General features: G+C 45.5%; 1 protein-coding gene across 2 annotated transcripts in view; it reads right to left on the minus strand.

The window, feature by feature from the left end:
• Positions 1-22,141, minus strand: part of SEC23B (SEC23 homolog B, COPII coat complex component) — a gene marked incomplete at its 5' end in the record, with an annotated part of 40,251 nt that overhangs the window by 11,429 nt on the left and 6,681 nt on the right. For both annotated transcript variants that reach the window (XM_079719678.1, XM_079719677.1), the window contains 11 exons: positions 4,184-4,270; positions 5,108-5,269; positions 8,245-8,322; positions 10,911-11,064; positions 12,223-12,329; positions 13,052-13,141; positions 17,510-17,590; positions 18,589-18,712; positions 20,747-20,862; positions 21,222-21,380; positions 21,795-21,939. In XM_079719678.1, coding sequence (XP_079575804.1) covers positions 4,184-4,270; positions 5,108-5,269; positions 8,245-8,322; positions 10,911-11,064; positions 12,223-12,329; positions 13,052-13,141; positions 17,510-17,590; positions 18,589-18,712; positions 20,747-20,862; positions 21,222-21,380; positions 21,795-21,939 — 1,303 coding nt within the window. The remainder of the gene's footprint in view (positions 1-4,183; positions 4,271-5,107; positions 5,270-8,244; positions 8,323-10,910; positions 11,065-12,222; positions 12,330-13,051; positions 13,142-17,509; positions 17,591-18,588; positions 18,713-20,746; positions 20,863-21,221; positions 21,381-21,794; positions 21,940-22,141) is intronic.

Here is a 22,141-nt window from a genome sequence, read left to right on the forward strand (position 1 = left end):
ACACAATCATAGTAGGGGACTTTAACACCCCACTTTCACCAATGGACAGATCATCCAAAATGAAAATAAATAAGGAAACACAAGCTTTAAATGATACATTAAACAAGATGGACTTAATTGATATTTATAGGACATTCCATCCAAAAACAACAGAATACACATTTTTCTCAAGTGCTCATGGAACATTCTCCAGGATAGATCATATCTTGGGTCACAAATCAAGCCTTGGTAAATTTAAGAAAATTGAAATTGTATCAAGTATCTTTTCTGACCACAATGCTATGAGACTAGATATCAATTACAGGAAAAGAGCTATAAAAAATACAAACACATGGAGGCTAAACAATACATTACTTAATAACGAAGTGATCACTGAAGAAATCAAAGAGGAAATAAAAAAATACCTAGAAACAAATGACAATGGAGACACGACGACCCAAAACCTATGGGATGCAGCAAAAGCAGTTCTAAGAGGGAAGTTTATAGCAATACAATCCCACCTTAAGAAACAGGAAATATCTCGACTAAACAACCTAACCTTGCACCTAAAGCAATTAGAGAAAGAAGAACAAAAACATCCCAAAGTTAGCAGAAGGAAAGAAATCATAAAAATCAGATCAGAAATAAATGAAAAAGAAATGAAGGAAACAATAGCAAAGATCAATAAAACTAAAAGCTGGTTCTTTGAGAAGATAAACAAAATTGATAAACCATTAGCCAGACTCATCAAGAAAAAAAGGGAGAAGACTCAAATCAATAGAATTAGAAATGAAAAAGGAGAAGTAACAACTGACACTGCAGAAATACAAAAGATCGTGAGAGATTACTATAAGCAACTCTATGCCAATAAAATGGACAACCTGGAAGAAATGGACAAATTCTTAGAAATGCACAACCTGCCAAGACTGAATCAGGAAGAAATAGAACATATGAACAGACCAATCACAAGCACTGAAATTGAAACTGTGATAAAAAATCTTCCAACAAACAAAAGCCCAGGACCAGATGGCTTCACAGGCGAATTCTATCAAGCATTTAGAGAAGAGCTAACGCCTATCCTTCTCAAACTCTTCCAAAATATAGCAGAGGGAGGAACACTCCCAAACTCATTCTACGAGGCCACCATCACCTTGATACCAAAACCAGACAAGGATGTCACAAAGAAAGAAAACTACAGGCCAATATCACTGATGAACATAGATGCAAAAATCCTCAACAAAATACTAGCAAACAGAATCCAACAGCACATTAAAAGGATCATACACCATGATCAAGTGGGGTTTATCCCAGGAATGCAAGGATTCTTCAATATACGCAAATCAATCAACGTGATACACCATATTAACAAATTGAAGGAGAAAAACCATATGATCATCTCAATAGATGCAGAGAAAGCTTTCGACAAAATTCAACACCCATTCATGATAAAAACCCTGCAGAAAGTAGGCATAGAGGGAACTTTCCTCAACATAATAAAGGCCATATATGACAAACCCACAGCCAGCATCGTCCTCAATGGTGATAAACTGAAACCATTTCCACTAAGATCAGGAACAAGACAAGGTTGCCCACTCTCACCACTCTTATTCAACATAGTTTTGGAAGTTTTAGCCACAGCAATCAGAGAAGAAAAGCAAATAAAAGGAATCCAAATTGGAAAAGAAGAAGTAAAGCTGTCACTGTTTGCAGATGACATGATACTATACATAGAGAATCCTAAAGATGCTACCAGAAAACTACTAGAGCTCATCAATGAATTTGGTAAAGTTGCAGGATACAAAATTAATGCACAGAAATCTCTGGCATTCCTATATACTAATGATGAAAAATCTGAAAGTGAAATCAAGGAAACACTCCCATTTACCATTGCAACAAAAAGAATAAAATATCTAGGAATAAACCTACCTAAGGAGACAAAAGACCTGTATGCAGAAAATTATAAGACACTGATGAAAGAAATTAAAGATGATACAAATAGATGGAGAGATGTACCATGTTCTTGGATTGGAAGAATCAACATTGTGAAAATGACTCTACTACCCAAAGCAATCTACAGATTCAATGCAATCCCTATCAAAATACCACTGGCATTTTTCACAGAACTAGAACAAAAAATTTCACAATTTGTATGGAAACACAAAAGACCCCGAATAGCCAAAGCAATCTTGAGAACGAAAAATGGAGCTGGAGGAATCAGGCTCCCTGACTTCAGACTATACTACAAAGCTGCAGTAATCAAGACAGTATGGTACTGGCACAGAAACAGAAAGATAGATCAATGGAACAGGATAGAAAGCCCAGAGATAAACCCACGGACATATGGTCACCTTATCTTTGATAAAGGAGGCAGGAATGTACAGTGGAGAAAGGACAGTCTCTTCAATAAGTGGTGTTGGGAAAACTGGACAGGGACATGTAAAAGTATGAGATTCGATCACTCCCTAACACCATACACAAAAATAAGCTCAAAATGGATTAAAGACCTAAATGTAAGGCCAGACACTATCAAACTCTTAGAGGAAAACATAGGCAGAACACTCTATGACATAAATCACAGCAAGATCCTTTTTGACCCACCTCCTAGAGAAATGGAAATAAAGACAAAAATAAACACATGGGACCTAATGAAACTTAAAAGCTTTTGCACAGCAAAGGAAACCATAAACAAGACCAAAAGACAACCCTCAGAATGGGAGAAAATATTTGCAAATGAAGCAACTGACAAAGGATTAATCTCCAAAATTTATAAGCAGCTCATGCAGCTCAATAACAAAAAAACAAACAACCCAATCCAAAAATGGGCAGAAGACCTAAATAGACATTTCTCCACAGAAGATATACAGACTGCCAACAAACACATGAAAGGATGCTCAACATCTTTACTAATTAGAGAAATGCAAATCAAAACTACAATGAGATATCATCTCACGCCAGTCAGAATGGCCATCATCAAAAAATCTAGAAACAATAAATGCTGGAGAGGGTGTGGAAAAAAGGGAACACTCTTGCACTGCTGGTGGGAATGTGAATTGGTACAGCCACTATGGAGAACGGTATGGAGGTTCCTTAAAAAACTACAAATAGAACTACCATATGACCCTGCAATCCCACTACTGGGCATATACCCTGAGAAAACCATAATTCAAAAAGAGACATGTACCAAAATGTTCATAGCAGCCCTATTTACAATAGCCCGGAGATGGAAACAACCTAAGTGTCCATCATCGGATGAATGGGTAAAGAAGATGTGGCACATACATACAATGGAATATTACTCAGCCATAAAAAGAAATGAAATTGAACTATTTGTAATGAGGTGGATGGACCTAGAGTCTGTCATACAGAGTGAAGTAAGTCAGAAAGAGAAAGACAAATACTGTATGCTGACACATATATATGGAATTTAAGAAAAAAAAAGGTCATGAAGAACATAGGGGTAAGACAGGAATAAAGACACAGACCTACTAGAGAATGGACTTGAGGATATGGGGAGGGGGAAGGGTAAGCTGTGACAAAGTGAAAGAGCGGCATGGACATATATACACTACCAAACGTAAGGTAGATAGCTAGTGGGAAGCAGCCGCATAGCACAGGGAGATCAGCTCGGTGCTTTGTGACCGCCTGGAGGGGTGGGATAGGGAGGGTGGGAGGGAGACGCAAAAGGGAGGGGATATGGGAACATATGTATACATATAACTGATTAAATTTGTGATAAAGCAAAAAATAAAAATAAAAAAAAAATAAAAAAATAAAAAAATAAAAAAAAAAGAATTAAGCTAAAAAAAAAAAAAAAAAAAAAAAAAAAAAAGTGTATAAGAAATTAGGGAATTCCCTGGTGGTTAGGACTCCACGCTTTCACTGCCGAGGGCATAGGTTCAATCCCTGATTGGGGAACTAAGATCCCGCAAGCCTTGCAGCATGGCCAAAAAAAAAGCTGCATAAAAATTAAAAAAATAAAAGGACAACCTGGCGTTTACTTATAGCAAGTAATATTAAAATTACTAAATATATAAATACCCCCTTTTTTCAGGGTCCTGAAAAAAAATTTTATTCACTAGCATAAAAGCCACTATACTCATTATAATAAACTGTGGGTTTTCTAAGCCCAAATTCTTTTTTCAAATGTCATAACAACCTAAATTAGTAAAAAATGATAGTAAGAAAGAAATTAACTTCATCTTACCTCACCAAGATAAATGACAATTTGGAAGAATGTGTCCATCAGCAAAATTCTGTCAGCTAGAATGCTGCTACTGTCCAGGAGCACAGGCTGAAGCAAAAGGGAGAGATGGCATGGGTCTTCCCTCGGTGTCCACACGGCCACCCGCCAACCCCACACCCAGCAGGGAGGGTCTCAGCTTCGTGCCAAATTCCCACATTCTGCTCCCTGACTAGGCAGTTCTAGATTTCAACTTTGTAGAAAAAACAGGCTCCAAATAATCCCTCATCAACTGCGAAGTGAGATGAATGTGATCTTTTGCTCTAGGAACCAGAAATAATTCCAAATTTTCTCAGTTTTGTGCTAGAAATACATTCTATCAGAGACACATTTCTCTCAAATCTACTGCTGTAGATGACAGAGAAGTCCAATGCCTACATGAAAAAGAACATCCTTTAATACAAATTTTAAAGTTTACTACAAAATACATTTGACTATGACTTTTATTTCAATAAGAAAAGTAACTTAAACTTACATTCATTAAGCAAAATTTGAAAATTTCTACTCAGGAACAACAAATATTGAAATTTTGGTTTATTTCCTTATAGTTTTTAATTCTTGCAGGCTTTTAAAAAGTCATAATTTAGAAAAGTTTCTACTTTTTTATTTAACATAAGGATTTACTTTATTATGTTACATAATAAACTTTGTGAATATTTCTTAGATTACTTTATTTTCCTGCTATTGAACATTTAAATTGTGTTCTAATTTTACACGTCCTATGACTTTTTCCTATGCACATTTTTTCAATACTCAGAAATAATGTTAAATTACTATAAAGACTCAAAGTTTTCTTTTTTACAGTTTTGCTCTGAGAGTAAACGTGCTAGAAAAAAGTCTGTATTAGGTGATTCCAACTGTGGGAGAAGCACTCACAGCGGCCCTTACCTCTGGAGGCCCGTGGAAGGAATATGAGTAGAGGATGGGCTGGATCATGATGAGGGACTGGGTTAGGTCCTGCCGGGCAAAGTGGTGTCGATAATACGATGACTCATCAGGGCTGTTGTTGAAGACCTGAAGAAATGGAGACCTCCTCAGATGGAACATGAACTGCATTTACAGAGAAAAAGACAAATGCACACAGCTGTCACCTTCCTAGACACGCAGAGAGCAGACCTGCCCCCGCCCTGGAAACAGGAGAACCCAGCCCTTAAGAACAAGGCCTCTGGGTTCAATGAACCAGAGTGGAATGGCAGCCCCGGGGGCCAGGCAGGAGGGAGGGGAGAGCTGCTGTTTAATGGTACAGAGTTCAGGTTCCTGAGATGAGAAAGTTCTCGAGATTCCCTGCTCAACAATCAGACATATGTAACACTACACCACACTGCACACTTAAAAACAGTTAAGGTGGTCAATGTTATGTTATGGGGTTTTCACTACAATTAGAAATAAACATAATTTTTAGAAAAAGAGGGGGCCCTCTGGGTGTGTCAAAGCTTCTGCGTGAAAGAGGCAAGGCAAAGCACTGCTTTCTGGAGTCACCGGGCCAGGTTGCAGAGCAGAGTTTCTGCTCTGAAGAGGTCACACTCCAGTGGGGAAAAGGCACACTCAGGAACCCAGCGCAGGAAAGTCCTGGTATGATGGGGTGGGGGTGGAGGTGCAGCAGGAGCGTCCCCAAAGCCACTGGGGCCTAAAAGACGTGCGAGAAGAAGCCAGAGGCAGGGGAGGGACGCCAGGCACAGTGACAGCACAGGAGAGGCCAGAGTGCTGAGACAGAGGCAGAGTGCTGGGAGTGAGGAGCTCAAGGGAGAAAAGGCCAGGAGTCGCCACTGCAGATAGAGATGCATTCCTTCTAGCCCCCGAGGAGCAGGGGTGGGAAAGCAGCTGTTAGCTCACGCTAAAGAGCTGCCAGAAGATGAAAATGACCTGCCTTGAGAAGTACAAAGCTTCCTGAGAGGGACTTCCCTGGTGGCACAGTGGTTAAGAATCCGGCTGCCAATGCAGGGGACACGGGTTTGATCCCTGGTCCAGGAAGATCCCACATGCCGTGGAGCAACTAAGCCCGTGCTCCACAACTACTGAGCCTGTGCACCTAGAGCCCGCGAGCCACAACTACTCAGCCACGCGCCTAGAGCCCGTGCTCTGCAAAAAGAGAAGCCACCGCAATGAGAAGCCCACGCACCGCAACAAAGAGTAGCCCACACTCGCCGCAACTAGAGAATGCCCGTGTGCAGCTCTGAAGACCCAACGCAGACAAAAATAAAACAAAGCTTCCTGAGAAGCTTTTGAATATAATGAATTGTAGGTTCCTAAATAATGACCCAGGCTGACAGTCAGCACATCCTACATGCAGGGCACAGAGCACTGGACAAGAATGATCGAGTCCCCCCGACAAGCCACGAGGAAAGCTCTCTTACCACCCCTAGTTCACAGGCAAGGAGACCGAGGGGCAGGCAACTTGCCCAACACCCCTCGCCACTGAGCGGTAGAGTCGGCCTCTGCTCCAGGCTGCCTGGCTCTGGACCTCTATGCTACACGCTTCAACAGAAGGAATCTAAGAAATCATCTAAATTTGGTGGTTTTCCAACTGCCCTCCGAGCCTTAGCGGATTCTTGGGGCCCAGGGGTGCGGGTCACCACGTCTGTCTGCTCTCTGTGCTGGCTGTTGAGAGGCTCCTCTTGAAGAAAAGATTCCCCAGCTTTAGAAAGACTGCATGCCACTTCCCAGACCAGCTCCATCCTTCTGAAGAGGTTCGGGACCTCATCCAAGACCAGCAGCAACATAGCCAGCACTGGAACCTGGTTCAGCCCTGACCCTAGCCGGGCCCGGCCTCTTTCCACAGCGCCGTCCAGCCTCAACTGCTCGGGCACAGGACAGACAGGCACACGGCGGGGACTGCAGAGCCCTACCCTAGGCTGAGCGTCCAGTGAGGTGACCTCTGAAGCCCCCCTCCTTTAGCCCTAAGAGCGCAAGCTGTACAAGTGCATGACTGAGGCCTGCATCCACTTGCCAAATCAAGTATTCAGAAAGGTAATACCCGATGGAGTACCGAAGTCCTAACAAGTTCACTTAAGATTGAGAGTTTGCTTCTTCCTGCTTATTCCTCACTAAGGCATCCTTGAAGGAGGAGGGGAAAAGGGTTGAGTCTGCCTCCAGTTCTGGGGAAGCTGCATCTGTGAGGGGCCCGACCCGCATACCCCAGGCCCAGCTGCGGAGCTGGCTCCTGGCCGCTAAGCCAAATGGGTGCCTAGCCTGTAGCGGACCCGGGGTCAGCCAGCCTCGCCCCTGAAGCGGAGCTGAGCCCCAGCTGCCACACTTACAAAGGGTGGAGGCTCAGAAAAGGCAGCACCCAGACCCCCGCCTGTGGCGCCTTGCTCCACCACCCCCTCCCTGCTCTGAACGGTTCCACACACCTGGTCCCCCCACGTGAGGGTCTTCGGTCACGACACAGCACAGCCACTATAGACACATCACCAACGTCTACTATGGTAACTGCGGTCTCATTTTGCTGTGTTCATGTTCACGGTGACCGTCCACCCAGAACTTCTACAAATCACAGGTCGTGTCGTGGCCTCACAGCAACAAGCCTGTTTTGCCTTCTCCCCAAAGTCTGTGCACCTGCTCTCTGCGTGTCACCTGCATCTTCCGTGGGGCGCAGGCACTGTCTGGCCTTGAACTGAAGGACCTCATCACCTCCAAATGGAGTCTCGAAACACACAGAGTCCTGACTTGACCCCGAGAGCAGCGAGTTTTATTTCTATCACTTTCTTTCTTTCTTTCTTTTTCTTTCTTTCTATCTATCTATCTATCTATCTATCTATCTATCTATCTATCTATCTATCTATTTATTTATTTATTTTTGCGGTACGCAGGCCTCTCACTGTTGTGGCCTCTCCTGTTGCGGAACACAGGCTCCAGATGCACAGGTTCAGTGGCCATGGCTCACGGGCCCAGCCGCTCCACGGCATGTGGGATCCCCCCGGACCAGGGCACAAACCCGTTTCCCCTGCATCGGCAGGCGGACTCTCAACCACTGCGCCACCAGGGAAGCCCTTCTTTAGTTATTTTAAAAAACATATATTACTTACCTGAGGATATAGAGAGAAGGAATCTGATAACCTAAAAGATGTGGGGTCTTCTTTGGTATATTGTCCAAACTTCTGACACTATTGAGAGAAAATAGAAAAACAACACACAGAAAACCTAAGTGAGCGTCACCTGAAAACTCCCTGGCGTAGGAGGGCCGTGCCCCCCTCTCAGCTCCGCCCCTGCCTGCCCCCCCAACACCCAGGGGGTGTTAAATGCAGATCTGGGGGGAGGGCTGAAGGCCCCACGTTCTAAGCAGCTTCCAGGCGATGCCGGCCGAGGCCGCTCCAACAGCGAGGGGCTAGAGAAGCCTTCTCAGGCGCCTCTTCCATAAGAAAATCCTCCAGGACTCTGACATCCTAGCAGTTACAGACAGGCCTAACGTTCTATTATTCTACAACTCCATTTTCTTCCTCCTCTCACAGGCAAATCTCTGAACATTGTCTCTTCCTGCCTTTATTTCCTCTTTATGTCACATACTTCATTTCACCAGGGAGTCAGATGCCCACCATCTAAAGAGAGCTCATCTCTGGGAGTGACCCTCTTCCGACCACATCCTTGCTCAGACCTCACCTTCCTCAACTCCCTGCCAGCACGAGCCACGTGACTCCCCGAACCTCCTGAGCCCTCCTTCAGCCGCCGCAGCAGCGCCTTCCTACATCCTGTCACCTCTCCGACTGATCTTCTTTGCCTCATCCGACAGCCCGTCTCCCTGCCTCCTCCTGACGGCGGCGGGTTCCTCCGAGGTTAGTTCCTGGCTCTCTGCTCCCATCCTCCTTGCCTTGGCTACAAACGACATGACGGCCAGGCCAGAGTCACCCAAATCCCTCCCCCACGTGCAGTGCTGACCTCCGACCCGAGCTCCTGTCAGGACCTATCCTAAGTACAGGGTGGCTTTCCTTGGACATGCAAGTTCACATTCAAAATAAATTAAACTAGTACATTAGAAAAGGGGGTTCCTCTCCCTCCCCCTCACAGCTGCTCTCCTTCCTGTTTCCCACTGCTCCATCATGCTTGCAGTTGCCCACACTTAAAACTTGCGTTAGCATTGATGTTTTTCATTTTTGATTCCACGTATAGTTCGACCAAGTTTGGTCAATTCTTCTCTCGGCATACAGCCTGATTCCAAAGCTTCTCTCCCCTCCAACTGTACCACCGCCACCTTGGTCTCAGCTCCCTGGAGCCGGTGAAATCCTCCGCTGGCCTCCGTAACAGCAGCCCTTTCGCCCTCCGATTTATCTTATACAGGGACGGGCAGTGTGAACACAGCGTCATGCTGCTCTCACGCCCCTGCCTAAGAACCACACTTATACCCCTTCCCCTCTCTCTAACACCCAGGCAGAGACTTCACTTTACAGTCAAGGCGCTGCTCAAGCGACCTGCACCTGCACTGCTGCTCCCCCACCATAGTCGCTGGCCACCCGTGACAGCGGCCTCTCCAGGGTCCCCAGCATGAACTGAATGCCCAGCTACACCCCACAGGCTTGTGGGTGCTGGGCTCTCCACTTGGCAAGCCTTGCCTTCTACTCTCTTTAAAAAGACTTGACTCAAGGCTCACTTCCCACCAGAAGCCTTCGCCAACCACTTGGACCCTCTGCTCAATTTCAAATTACGTTTGCAATGCTGACATTCCCTGAAAAAATGATTCTGTGGGACAGCAAGGGCACACACGGGGCTAAACAAAGTTAAATAAGTTTTGTTACTGTGCTTTCCAGGACCTTTGATCACTAACACGTGCTGCGAATTTCCAAACGGTAAGATCATAAGGTATCTCAATTATTGATTTATTGCTTCGTGGCTCCAAACTTACCCTTTCCACCGGCTGTGAAATGGATCTGGGGCCCTTATATATTTCTCCCCTGCCAGGGCACTAAGTTAGGCTTGGTCAGGGGACAGCTGCAGCGTCTTCACGCAGCACTGGCGCCTGCAGCCCCCCAGCCCCGTGCGCCCCTGCTGAGACGCCTCTGGTGAACGGTTTTCTCGGCGCCACAGAGGGTGAATTTCTACTAAGTCCCTCCAGCAGGCACCATGGCAACGTCTCTGCTCGGAGAGACCCAATGAGCCATGGCCCTGCCCCACCTGGGGCTCCGTCAGCCCTGGGGGGACGCGGGTCTTGCTGGGGTGTTCTACCTCAGCCTGGAAGTAGCACCCCTAGGATCCACTATCCTGTATCCTTCAGACTTCTCTTTACCTCTTACTAGACGATCCCTCATTATTCTAATCCCCTTTGTGACACTGATTCTTTATATAACACTCCCCCGTTTAAACCACCGCGTGGCTTCTCTCACCTGATCAGACCCAGAATGACACACCAGGCATCTCCTCACACTCACTGAGCCATGGACCCCTACTTCCCCCCAAACCCTCCAAGATCTAGAGGGAAAACAGAGAACTCATCTAAGTCAACCCTCAACACACTCAGATTTGTACCATTACCTAAATGGCCTGTGTGTGGTGTTTCTTCCCAACTGTAATGTGAGCCCTTGGGGGAGATGCATATTTAACACTTCTTTTACATCATTCTCAGAACGTCTGGTGTTTGGCATGAGGTAAGCCACTGATAAAATTCTTATTTACTGGCTGTATAAAATAATAGGTTTAAACGACAGTTTTCTCAAAAGTAGAGCAGAGACCAAGACTGAACGTAGTGCCACTGTCCCCAGCTTACCAGTCGGATGAGCTGTCGGTCCAGCCACCGGAGCACATCCGGCCCCTCCTCCGACTCCGCTCGGAACACTCCCAGCCGCGCCATCAGGACCGCTGCAGCCTCCTGGTCAAACGCTGCTTCGATGTGTTTGAGCTGACTCTGTGCATCTGCCCAACTGACCATTCCAGAGTGAGTGCTGCGCTTGCATGTGGGAGAGGCCTGAGAGCTGGCTCTCCAGTAAGACACAGACGTGGATACATGACGAGGGTGTGTGTGTGTGTGTGTGTGTGTACACATAATCTGTTCCTGTATTTTCACACACACACATACATACACACACACACACACACACACACACACACACACACACACACACACACACACACACACTGGAATATTACTCAGCCATGAAAAAGAATGCAATTCTGCCGTTTGCAACCACATGAATGGACCTGGAGGTTATTATGCTTAGTGAAATAAGTCAGACAGAGAAAGACAAATATTAAATACTCTGTGTTACCACTTATATGTGGAATCTAAAAAATGAAACAAACGAATGTAACAAAACAGAAACAGACTCACAAATATAGAGAACAAATTAGTGGTTACCAGTGGGGAGAGGGAAGGGGCGAGGCATAAGAGGTAAAAACTACTATGTATAAAATAAATAAGTTACAAGAATATACTGTACAGCACAGAGAATATAGCCCACATTTTATAATAACTTTAAATGGAGTATAAATTATAAAAGTTTCAAACCACTATACGACACACTAAAACTAATATAATATTGTAAATCAACTATACTTCGAAAAACTTTTTTTCAAAATAAAATAAAATAAAACGAATGAGGTAGAGGCTTTTATGCACTGACATGGAAGGTGTCCTTGACACATTCTTGAGAAAAGCTTATGAATATCTTCACATAAGCCATCATGTATATAATACACACACGTGGTCTATAACTGCACAGAAATGGGATTGTGAAGTTACATGTCAGTACAGTGATAGCATTTTACCTCTGGGGAGAGTGGGAGAGACCCATTCTTTACATAATTATGTGCTGCTTGAATCTTTTATAAGGAGGGTATATTAATGGGTCACTTATTTCATAAATAATGAAAAATAACTTTTAATGAACTTATTCCTACTGAAAGGAGAGTCTTATACGCCGGCAGTGCCTCCTCCTTGTCCTGCTCTGATCAAATGATCCAGTGAGGGCTGGTGAGAACCATTCACTCAGCGGAATCACAGAGATAAACTACTAGATGTTAGACTCTCTCTCCAAGCAAAAAGCCAGAGGTTCAGCGGAGAGGAAGTCAGGGCCACTCACTTGCGGGCAATGGTGGTCACGCGGATGCGCCGCTGGGTGCTGGAGTGCTGATAGTGTGTGACGAACTGGATGGCGCCGCGGCCCCCCTGCGGGATCGGGGCGTTGTGCTGCAGGATGAGAGGCCAGCACCTGTTACTGTCACCGCATGACCCCACACAAGTGGTCACAGAGCCTGTGCACTCGTCCTAAGACGACCGACACGGCAGTGACCGCAAGGCTCTTGATGCGTTCTGAATGGTCCACTTAAATTCGGGGCATTTCACTGTTTGCAACTTTTACCTCAAAAAAGAGAACCATATGGAAATAAATACTGAACGTGAGTTGATATACATGTTGAAGGGTTTAGGGATGAAAGACACTGGTGACTGCAATTTGCTTCGAAATGCATCCAAACACAATGAATTGGGGAATGGCTAGATGTGTAACAAATCAAACAGAGCAAAATGTTAGTTACAGAACCTGAGTGGTTGATACTTGGGTATTCACTGTACAATTCTACTTATCGTTCTGTACTTTTGAATTTTAAAAAATAAAACACTGGGGAAAAACTGACACACTCAAAAATTCACCAACATTATGATGGCTGGCAAAAGCCATTCCTCTTCTGATGACCTTATCAGTTCAACAACAAAGTGACAAAAGCAGTTTGCTGTCTGACTCTGACCAAACCCTGGAAGGAATAAAAAAGATGATGTCAGACTAAGATCAGGCCAAACACAAGCCCAAAGTAGCATCACTTTGTGGAGAAAGAAACCGGAGGCCACCAGCCTGTAACAAATCAGAAAACACAACACTGAGACGCGACTATTCATGAAAAAATGCAGCCCACCTGATTGACTACTTCAAAGTAGATGCCGAGCGTAGATGTGGGATCCAGGCCACAGATTTTCCACTGACTCGTGCCACCAACACCAAGCTCCTAGGGGAGAGAAGAGGGATTAAAAAGAAATGAAACAAAAAAGATGCTCCTGTGATTACCTGCTGATGAAAAGCACTGACTCTGAGAAGGGCAGGTCCCTTAGAATATCTCATTCCAAATGAAAATTTAAATTTCGGGACTTCCCTGGTGTTCCTGTGGTTAGGACTCTGCACTTTCACTGCAGGGGGCGCGGGTCCCATCCCTGGTCGGGGAACTATGATCCCACATGCCATGCAGTGCGGCCAAGAAAAGGGAAAAAAAAAAAAGTTTTAATTTCACTGAAAAAAGTACAATTACAGACCAGAATAAAGTTTAACATTTATTACAGTACTTTACGATTAGGCTTTTTATATTGGCACTCTGGTCAGTTTTCATTACGTCGTTGAGCTTTATCTCTACACACACACACACACACACACACACACACACACACACACACAATACATAACACTGATGTCAACTGAGACAATCAAGTCAGGGATGGGGAACAAGTAAATACTTGAAAAGAAACAGAATTACCTGCTTAGCCTGAAAGATTTATGTACTTCTTCCACCATGATTAGAACAAGAAATAATTATAGAACTTTAGCTGTTAAATATTAATTTTTAACCCAATTCCTTTATGCAAAAGCTACATATAAATTCTTGGTAAGAGAACTGAGATTTTAATCATGTGAAGGCTGCATTGTGTTGACTAGTTGAATGGCTCCCAGTGATAAATAAAAAGTTCACTTGGGCTTCCCTGGTGGCGCAGCGGTTGAGAGTCCGCCTGCCAGTGCAGGGGACACGGGTTCGTGCCCCGGTCCGGGAAGATCCCACATGCCGCAGAGCGGCTGGGCCCGTGAGCCATGGTCGCTGAGCCTGCGCGTCCGGAGCCTGTGCTCCGCAACGGGAGAGGCCACAACAGTGAGAGGCCCGCGTACTGCCAAAAAAAAAAAAGTACACTAAAACGTGAAGGGTATCACTGTTTTAAGCATGACATCTAGAAGAAAAGTCTGCAGGTGTCAAATACCTAGAACCATTAACCAAGACTAGACTCTGAAACATACATTTGATCATTCTAGAGACAGTGAATATTATACATTTTAACACCTCATTATAACATGGGATACCATCCTTAGAAAGTAACACAATTATGCATTAAGAGAGTCATGATACCTCTTGTGTTACTCTGAATCCACCCAAACTGTACGCTGTCAGCTGAGTACAGCTGACACCAGTCCGGTCTCTCTACAAAGCCATGCCAGGAGCCCATGTCCCTGGCCACAGAACCAGCAGTCTCAGGAAGGTGATGGTCAGAGGGGAAGGAGCCACAGCTCTGCAGTGGAGGCTGGGGAGGACACCCTGCGTTTCACAAGTCTTTCCTAAGCAAGACCGTGAGATGGGTGGATTCCTAGGCGTTCACCTTCCCTTTCAGGGCCTTTTCTGAAAGAGGCACATAACATCTGCTGGACAGTGAAGGCTGCACCCACGAACAATGGCAAGGAAGTAAGAGGAGCCTGTCTGCCCCCCTCTCCTGCCTTGCTAATCCCTTCTCTCAAATCTCCCTCCACACCTTTTGACTCCATTTTTAATACGAAACCTGTTAAAATTTCAAATCAAGGGGATTCAGAGCATGTCACCCAAAATATGCCACGCTGGCATAAAGATTATTTTAAGCTGTAGGTAATTTTTAAAAAGCAGACATAGAAAACTCTCTATCCTCCTCCTACCAGGAAGGCAGGAGCTTCTTAACCACCAAAGACAACGCTAGATGCTTATCAGTCCAGAGGCAGCACCAGAAGAGTATATGTAACAACTCTTGGTAAAACAACCTTCCTTTCCCATCCGTCTCCCCCATCTGTCTACTCTTCCACAATTTGCCACCCCTAGAAGATCAAGGTCCCTTTCCTTTGTCTTGTCACTTATCTGCACATTTATTGTAAAAGAACATTTATTGTTAAGATGCAACTAATCCCAAGGTCTAACTCCCTCTTTGAGTGACTCAGCGCTGAGTATGTACGCGCTGTGTTATGTGTGTGACGCACACATTAATAAACTTGTTTGGTTTTCTCCTGTTAAGCTGTGTTTCGTCAGTCTAATTTGCAGGGTCCCAGCCAATGAAACTAAGATGGGTAGAGGAAAAAGAAAAATTTCCCTCCCCTATAGCACCAACCCCCAGGCGTGGCCACAAACCCTCCAGAGTCCCACAGGCATTGTATTCTCTCACTAATACACAAATTCCTTATGTAAGCGTCTACCCTGCCTTGATCAGAAGAACTGTAAAGATGGAATTAGGAAATCAGCAGTTTATTGTGATTCAAATACACTGATTCAGGATAATCAATGGATAACCTAAAACCATAAGGTGAAAGGCTACTGGCAAACAAGATACTCATGTCGTGCTACAATCTTGTTCAACAGACCTCCTGCTAATGGCAAAAAGGAAACGGGCCCCTGTAATTGAAGGACAGTCATCACCTCACCACAACTCAGTACAGAGGTACACAGATCACTCAGGAAGCATGGGGGACAGAAAGGTTTAACCCGAATCTAATCATTCATCTAACCTCCACTTCACAGCGAATACAGCGAGGACAGAAAACAAGTCAGACAAGGAAACAGAGACACTCGGTTACAGAAAACTCCTGGCACTTGGCACTGTCTCTTCAACAGACCAACATCATCAAACAAAACAAAACAAGCAAAAAAGCATAAATAAAATGACAGGAAGACCATCCTACATTTTAAAAGACTAAGGATATGTATTATCAAATACAAGAGAGGAAAAACAGCTGCAAAGGGCATCTGGAGAGAAATTAGGGAAAGCATATGACTATATGTTAGATGATATTAGGAAATCACTGTTTTCTCAGGTTTGAGAATAACGTAGAAGACCCTTGTCTTCAGAAGATGCACACCGCAACACTGACAGACTAAGTGTCGAGACGTCTGCAACTTGCTTTCAAAGGCAAAATATTGATATGATAAAAGAATATGGCAAATAGATGAAATCAGGTAGATAACACAAATGTGGCCAAAAAGAGGGCAGAGGAATTATGACCAAATGTCAACGATGACTCTATGTGGTGGGGACACAGACGCATTACGCTCTTCTCAGAACTTCCCTGCGTGTCTGAAAACTGTACTTTCCTCCCCTTTGCCTCCTCCACCCCCCATCCAAAAATTTCAGGGCTGATCCCTACTGGATCCTGGAACAGCTGTACTAAGTTGTAATACCTTCTTAGGCAGATATTAAGTCTATGGAGAATATGCTGGAACAGGGCAGCCTCCCAAAGCCCTGCCAAGAAACAAGAGTACACGTCCCTGAGTACATGGGGGTAATCAGGGACTCACCACAGGGGCTTGGGTAACAACCTGCCTCACCCAGAGGGTTACAGGAATATCCTCTCAAACCGCCTGCCTCTGGTAACTTCAATAAAAACTTACTCTTAAGTAGTCACTAACGAGTGTTCCTTGCTGATGAGGACAAAAACTTCAATGGGAAGGTGAAACCCTGGGTGGGCGTCCTGGGCACTGTCCTAAGTGCCTCACCTGGGCTGCTCGTGGAGTCCTCCCAACAGTGCTGTACAGTAGGTCCCATTACTGCTTTCATTTCCCGGACAGAGATGCTGGATCCCGGAGCCATGAAGCACCTCGTCAGGGCCACACCTGCACCCTGAGCCCACGCCTGACTCTCCCATCCAGCCTCACGTTGAAGAGGACGGTGAAGGAAGGACGTAACTGTGACAACCCAGCCCAGACCCACCCTAGACAGGCCTCACTGGACCAAAAGTGTACACTTGGCAGCTCAAGTGTCATCAGAGGAAGTGGGCCACCAGCAAGGCCATCGCCCCACCTAGTGAGAGCTGAACTTCGTTCCATGTACTCAAATCTGTCACTCAAGGAACACCGCTGTCTCCATGTGCCACAGTGTCACCCACTGCCCAACCAGCTCAAAACGGTCTCTGCGAAGCGAGACAGAGGGAGCCCTTCCAAGGGCAATAAGCACACGGGTCTGTCCCTGCAGGACTGTGCTGCACAGAATGCAATGCCTGGTGGCTCTCTGGCGTGGCCACCCAAGCAAGGGTAGTTGGGTGGAGAACCTGGTCCCTACCTAGCTCCCCCGCTGTCATCTCTGACCCTAAGCAAGACACTTGACCTCTCTGAGCCTCAGCTTTCTCCTCTCTGACCGTTCGGACCGATGGATGGAAACACGACGGAAACGACACTACCCCTCAGGGCTGTGGGCGTCAGTGAGTTACCCCCCTCCCCTCAACACAGACGCAAGCCAACAGGTGACACAATGCAAGGTCATCCAGCCCCGACACGTCTAAAGGGTCAAATCCCAGGCACAGGCGGTGAGGGTGATGGAGGAGTTTTCCTTACGTTTTCTGACACACACGGTCCTTTCACGTTCAGAGACACACAAGGGCCGATGGCTCCGGCAACCTTCAGTTCCCGTGAGGTCTGAGGCAGAATTACATGAGAGCAGACAGTTAACAACCACCAAGAACCACCCCCTCACAAAGGACACAACTACAACGGCAGGGTTATTATTCCACCAAGGGAAACTCCTACAGGGATTCTAGCATGCAAAAGCTTGTATATGCTTCTCCAGGGCTGCTGTGAACTGGCTAAAACTTTAATAAAACCCTCCTTTAGAAATAGAGTTATCTTTGTTCCAAAGATGCAGCAGCACGCTCTGCCTTCTCAACTCTGAAACTATCGTGCACACGGAAGACAGCAATTCTACCAATACTACTGCATTCTTCTCCTGTGCCACAAACCTGCTGTAACTAGTTACAAATGTCAATCAGGGAATATGCTGTTTTGTGTTGCTTTAAAAATACTTAATTTATGAACTCCGACACAATGACGAGGCCAACATACTCCGACTTTTAAATCTGAATTCATTTCAGCAAAGTCCATCCTTCTTCATCTTTTTAAAAAAACCTCAAACATTTGACAATGTTGTTTAAAGTTTAACCTAGATGATTTAATGATTATTGCCAATTTGCAAAGAAATATTTGCCATCATATTTTCTAACGGCCCCTCTGAATGTTTTCTCAATGACTCAGAATCAAGCGTGTAGAGTGATCAGTCCCTACGTGGAAAAACAAAAGCCAAACTCACAATGCTGCCCCATTTTAGAGCGCCCTGGCTAGTCTGCAGGCAGGCGCTAAACAAAAACCGGTGGCTGGGAGGGCACTTAGCCACCACCTTTCTAAGGCCTGCTCTCCCTGCAGGGAGAGCAGACATCTCATGGTTTAAAACACTGACAAATATGCAGGTCATTCTTGAGAAGCAAAGGACAGAATGAATATACTTTGTTGGGATTATTTTGCTAGGAACTTTTGAACTTATATTTAGATGCCCGTGTCCTGAGGGTGAGGCTCCCCCAACTATGACTACTAAGTAAGTAAGAACACTATTCTTTCATTAAGGTTTTAGAAATCTATTCTACCTTTACTTCCAACGTAGCACCAAATGCCATTCGGAAATTGCCATTAAAATCTTTACTAAAAATTCTTTGGAATGTCTGCTTGAAGAGAGAAGTGTTGAAAGAATCTCCCATCACCATGTGGCCTCTAGGAAAGAAAAACGGAAAAAGAAAGTGAACCTTTAGGATGACTCAAAGCCATTCAGATGCTTCCTGGGTATTTATGAACAATTATTTTAGAGAAGAAGAAAAAAGCAAGCCTGTCTACAGAGGTGCTACTGATCACTTACTGATAATGGAAAACAGCCAGTTCAATTTGTACTCAAGAAAGACACTATTTTTAAAACATTAAACATAGAATTCTTTAGAACGGTGCTGTATCTTGATCACTGTGGTGGTTATACAAACCTATAGAGAGGATAAAAATTTCAAAGAACTAGACATGCACACAGAATTTTAAAAATGAGCGCATGTACAGACTGGTGAGAGCCAAGTACGGTCCGTGATGTATCAACAGTTAACTGTGCTGTACCAAGTCAGTTTCCTGGTTCTGACATGGTGCTGTATTTATGTTTTATGTAAGATGTTACCACTGGGAGATGCTAGATGAAAAGTATGGACAGACTTTGCTGTACTATTTTTGCAATTTCTTGTGAATCTGTTAACTGTTTCAAAATTAAAAGTTTAAAAAAATAAATGATGATATAATCTGGATAAGCTGTGACTAGCCCCAAGGAAACCAAGACTGTGATCTTCCTTGAAGATAATGGACCCCGTAACACAGCCCAGGGTCACCTTGCCTTTGCTGGAAGTCATCCCAAACGGTTGGCTCACTTCAAGCCATCAACTGAAACCTCTAAGTCTTTTTTTTTCTCAGTGTCACTGTTCGCACATTTCCCCGATACTATAGTTGTGCAACAGGTGATGTGCCCTAAATACTGTCACTCAGGGGCCAAAGGCCTCACTGAGAGTGTGAGGGAAGTGCTGGTCCCTCGCCACAGAGGAGAGACACACACACGTGAACTCTGGTGTATAAGCTCGGGGGTGTTCACAAACACATGGAAGTTTTCCTGTGATGTTCCAAGACGAGAACTCCCGCAGGGCACTGGGGGGAGTCCAGCGTATTAAGTGAACTCAGCGGCACAGCCAGGCCAGCATCGCTGGTCCTCTATCACCTCACGTGCCTGCCGGTCCCCAGGACAGCTGCAGATGACAAGGGTTCTACCCCTTCCCCTTTACTCAGTGAGAACCCGCAGCACCACCTGGGAGCTCCTTAGAAATGCAGAACCCCAGGCCCACCCACAGCTCTCTGCCACTGCTTTTCCAGCTGCATATGAACAAGACCCCCAGGGACTTGCACACAAATGCAGGTTTTCCAGACGCTGTCTGTGTTCAGGCATGCCTGGAGCACACGGGGGCCACACCAGTGGTTCTCAAACTCTGCTCCACGTCAGAAACGCTCGGGAACTTTAAATATGCTGATGCCCAGGCCAGGCACCATGCTAATTAAATCCGACTTTAAGAACAAGACCCAGACCAAAAGTAGTTTTGAATGTTCCCGGGTGATGCTGATGTTGCAGCGCCTTCAGACTCGTGGTGCCATCGGTGGTTCTCACCAGAATCCCCGGAGAGCTTGTTAAAACCCACCACCAGGCTGCATCCTCAGCCTCTGATTCAGGAGGTCTGGGGTGAGGCTCGAGTGTGCCCATGGGCCCCAAAGGCGGCTGGCCGGGCACCATCCCGCTTTGAGGACTTGGGCTCCCAGCCCGCCCTGCACCGCACCCTCCAGGCTGAGCGAGTGCCGGCTGTCACGAGGTGCGGTTAATAAGCCAGGTGAGAGGGCTCCTAATTGCTCTAGCATTCAGCCTATTTCCCCCCTTCTCGCAAGGAAGTGCTGAAGGCCACATACCCCATGCTTGCTTTCCTGCCTTGGTGTCTGCAACAACTCTAAGAAATGAGGTTACTCTGACACGACAAGTTCACAGTGACCCCTGACCCCCTTCTGATCACAGCTTCTTCCTCCAAGAGGCCCACACACCCTCCCCAGGCACCGAAACTGCAGCCCAGAGCCACCTGAATGCTCATCTGAGCCAGCCTTGGCCATTCCCACGGTTCCATCACTCAAGTCTCATTCCTTAGAATAAGCACTCTCACTTTTCCCAGGGGTTCACTGTCCACATACCCAGTAAGGTTTGTGCAGCACTTCATCTCTAGAAGTCCAGTCTGATCAAGGGCACAAGCGTAAATATCAATGCAGTGACCGTTTGCAGCAGCTCGATTAGCAAGCATCTCATAGTGCTGCAAAGAGAGAAAAATTATCTTTATGGAACAGCAACATCACTCACTAGGCGTGCCTTACCACACCAGGGATGTGATCAAAGAGAGGAATATGGAGACAGTTTCTTTCATAACATCCACATAAAATAAAACTGCAGTTTTCAGTCTCAAAACACTTTTAGCAGTTTTAGGGCCACCCACTCTAGCCAAGGTCTCAGAACTGGGACAGATCTTAACATCAGCCAAGATCTGGAAGGTCATCTCAGCAAGAGGAACTCACTGACCACAAAGCATGGCCTCAGCAGAGCACCTGTCACTCCAGGGCAGCCTAAACCCCACCTGGGTGACCACACGTACAGCCTTGAGCCAGGAGCACCTACCTTGGTTGCCTTTTTCATGAAGCGGGCGTTATCTTTCTCAATATCGTGCCAGGAACGAATAGGAACCTTTAGTTCATCTCCAACCACCATGCCAGGTCCTTGGGTAGGGGGACCCCCAATAAACAGCATAATCCTGGCTCCCGTGTTTGGAAAAGTGCCCTAAAGCAGTAAGTGGCAGCATTTTAGGAACATACAGCCCACCCCAAGCATGTTTCCCACAGAAATGCTCCAAATGTGAGTTGTCCTCAGCTGTCGTGACTACTGATGATACTGCAGCAAAACGCAGAAGACGCTGCTGAGAAGCAGCTTCTTTCAACCTGAGGGTCTGGCGCACTTTTATTTACTGTGATCCTGGTGCCCTAATGGCCTTGTGTTTCTCATGAAAACATTCTGTATTTTCAAAACACCGAGGGCTCCTTCAGTGTGGATAATAATAATCACTGAACCATGTTCTGATAAATTAACACTGCCAGCTGACTGCGGTCACAGCTGATTTTTCAGACAAGGCCAACAAACACACCTTCTGTGAGAAAGCGTGTGTGGTCCGATAGGTCCCAGTAAATTCTGAGTTACCTCCAACAAGCCAACAGCAATGGACAAAGCAACACCAGTGGATCGCAACGGTCTCTTCCCCTGAGGTACGGGCCATGGGTCCCTCTGCAGCTCCCCAAGAAGATCAGTGAGGTTCATGTCGATCTTGTGAATGGGCTGCAGAAATCTGTATGATTTTGAATGGACACGTCAAGCCTGATTTAATAAAGTACTCTGGTCTTCAGCCTGCATGACACATAGTTACTGCTCTTCAAAATAAGTATCAGAGTAGAAAAAACTTGCAGTTTTTTTTTCCTTCAAAGTTGTCTCTAACTACAAACACAAAAAACTCAAAGCAATTTTATCCAGGTATGTCATTTAAAGCCTAG

Source organism: Hyperoodon ampullatus (genome assembly GCF_949752795.1).
Source record: "Hyperoodon ampullatus genome assembly, chromosome: 14".
Taxonomy (NCBI): Eukaryota; Metazoa; Chordata; class Mammalia; order Artiodactyla; family Ziphiidae; genus Hyperoodon; species Hyperoodon ampullatus.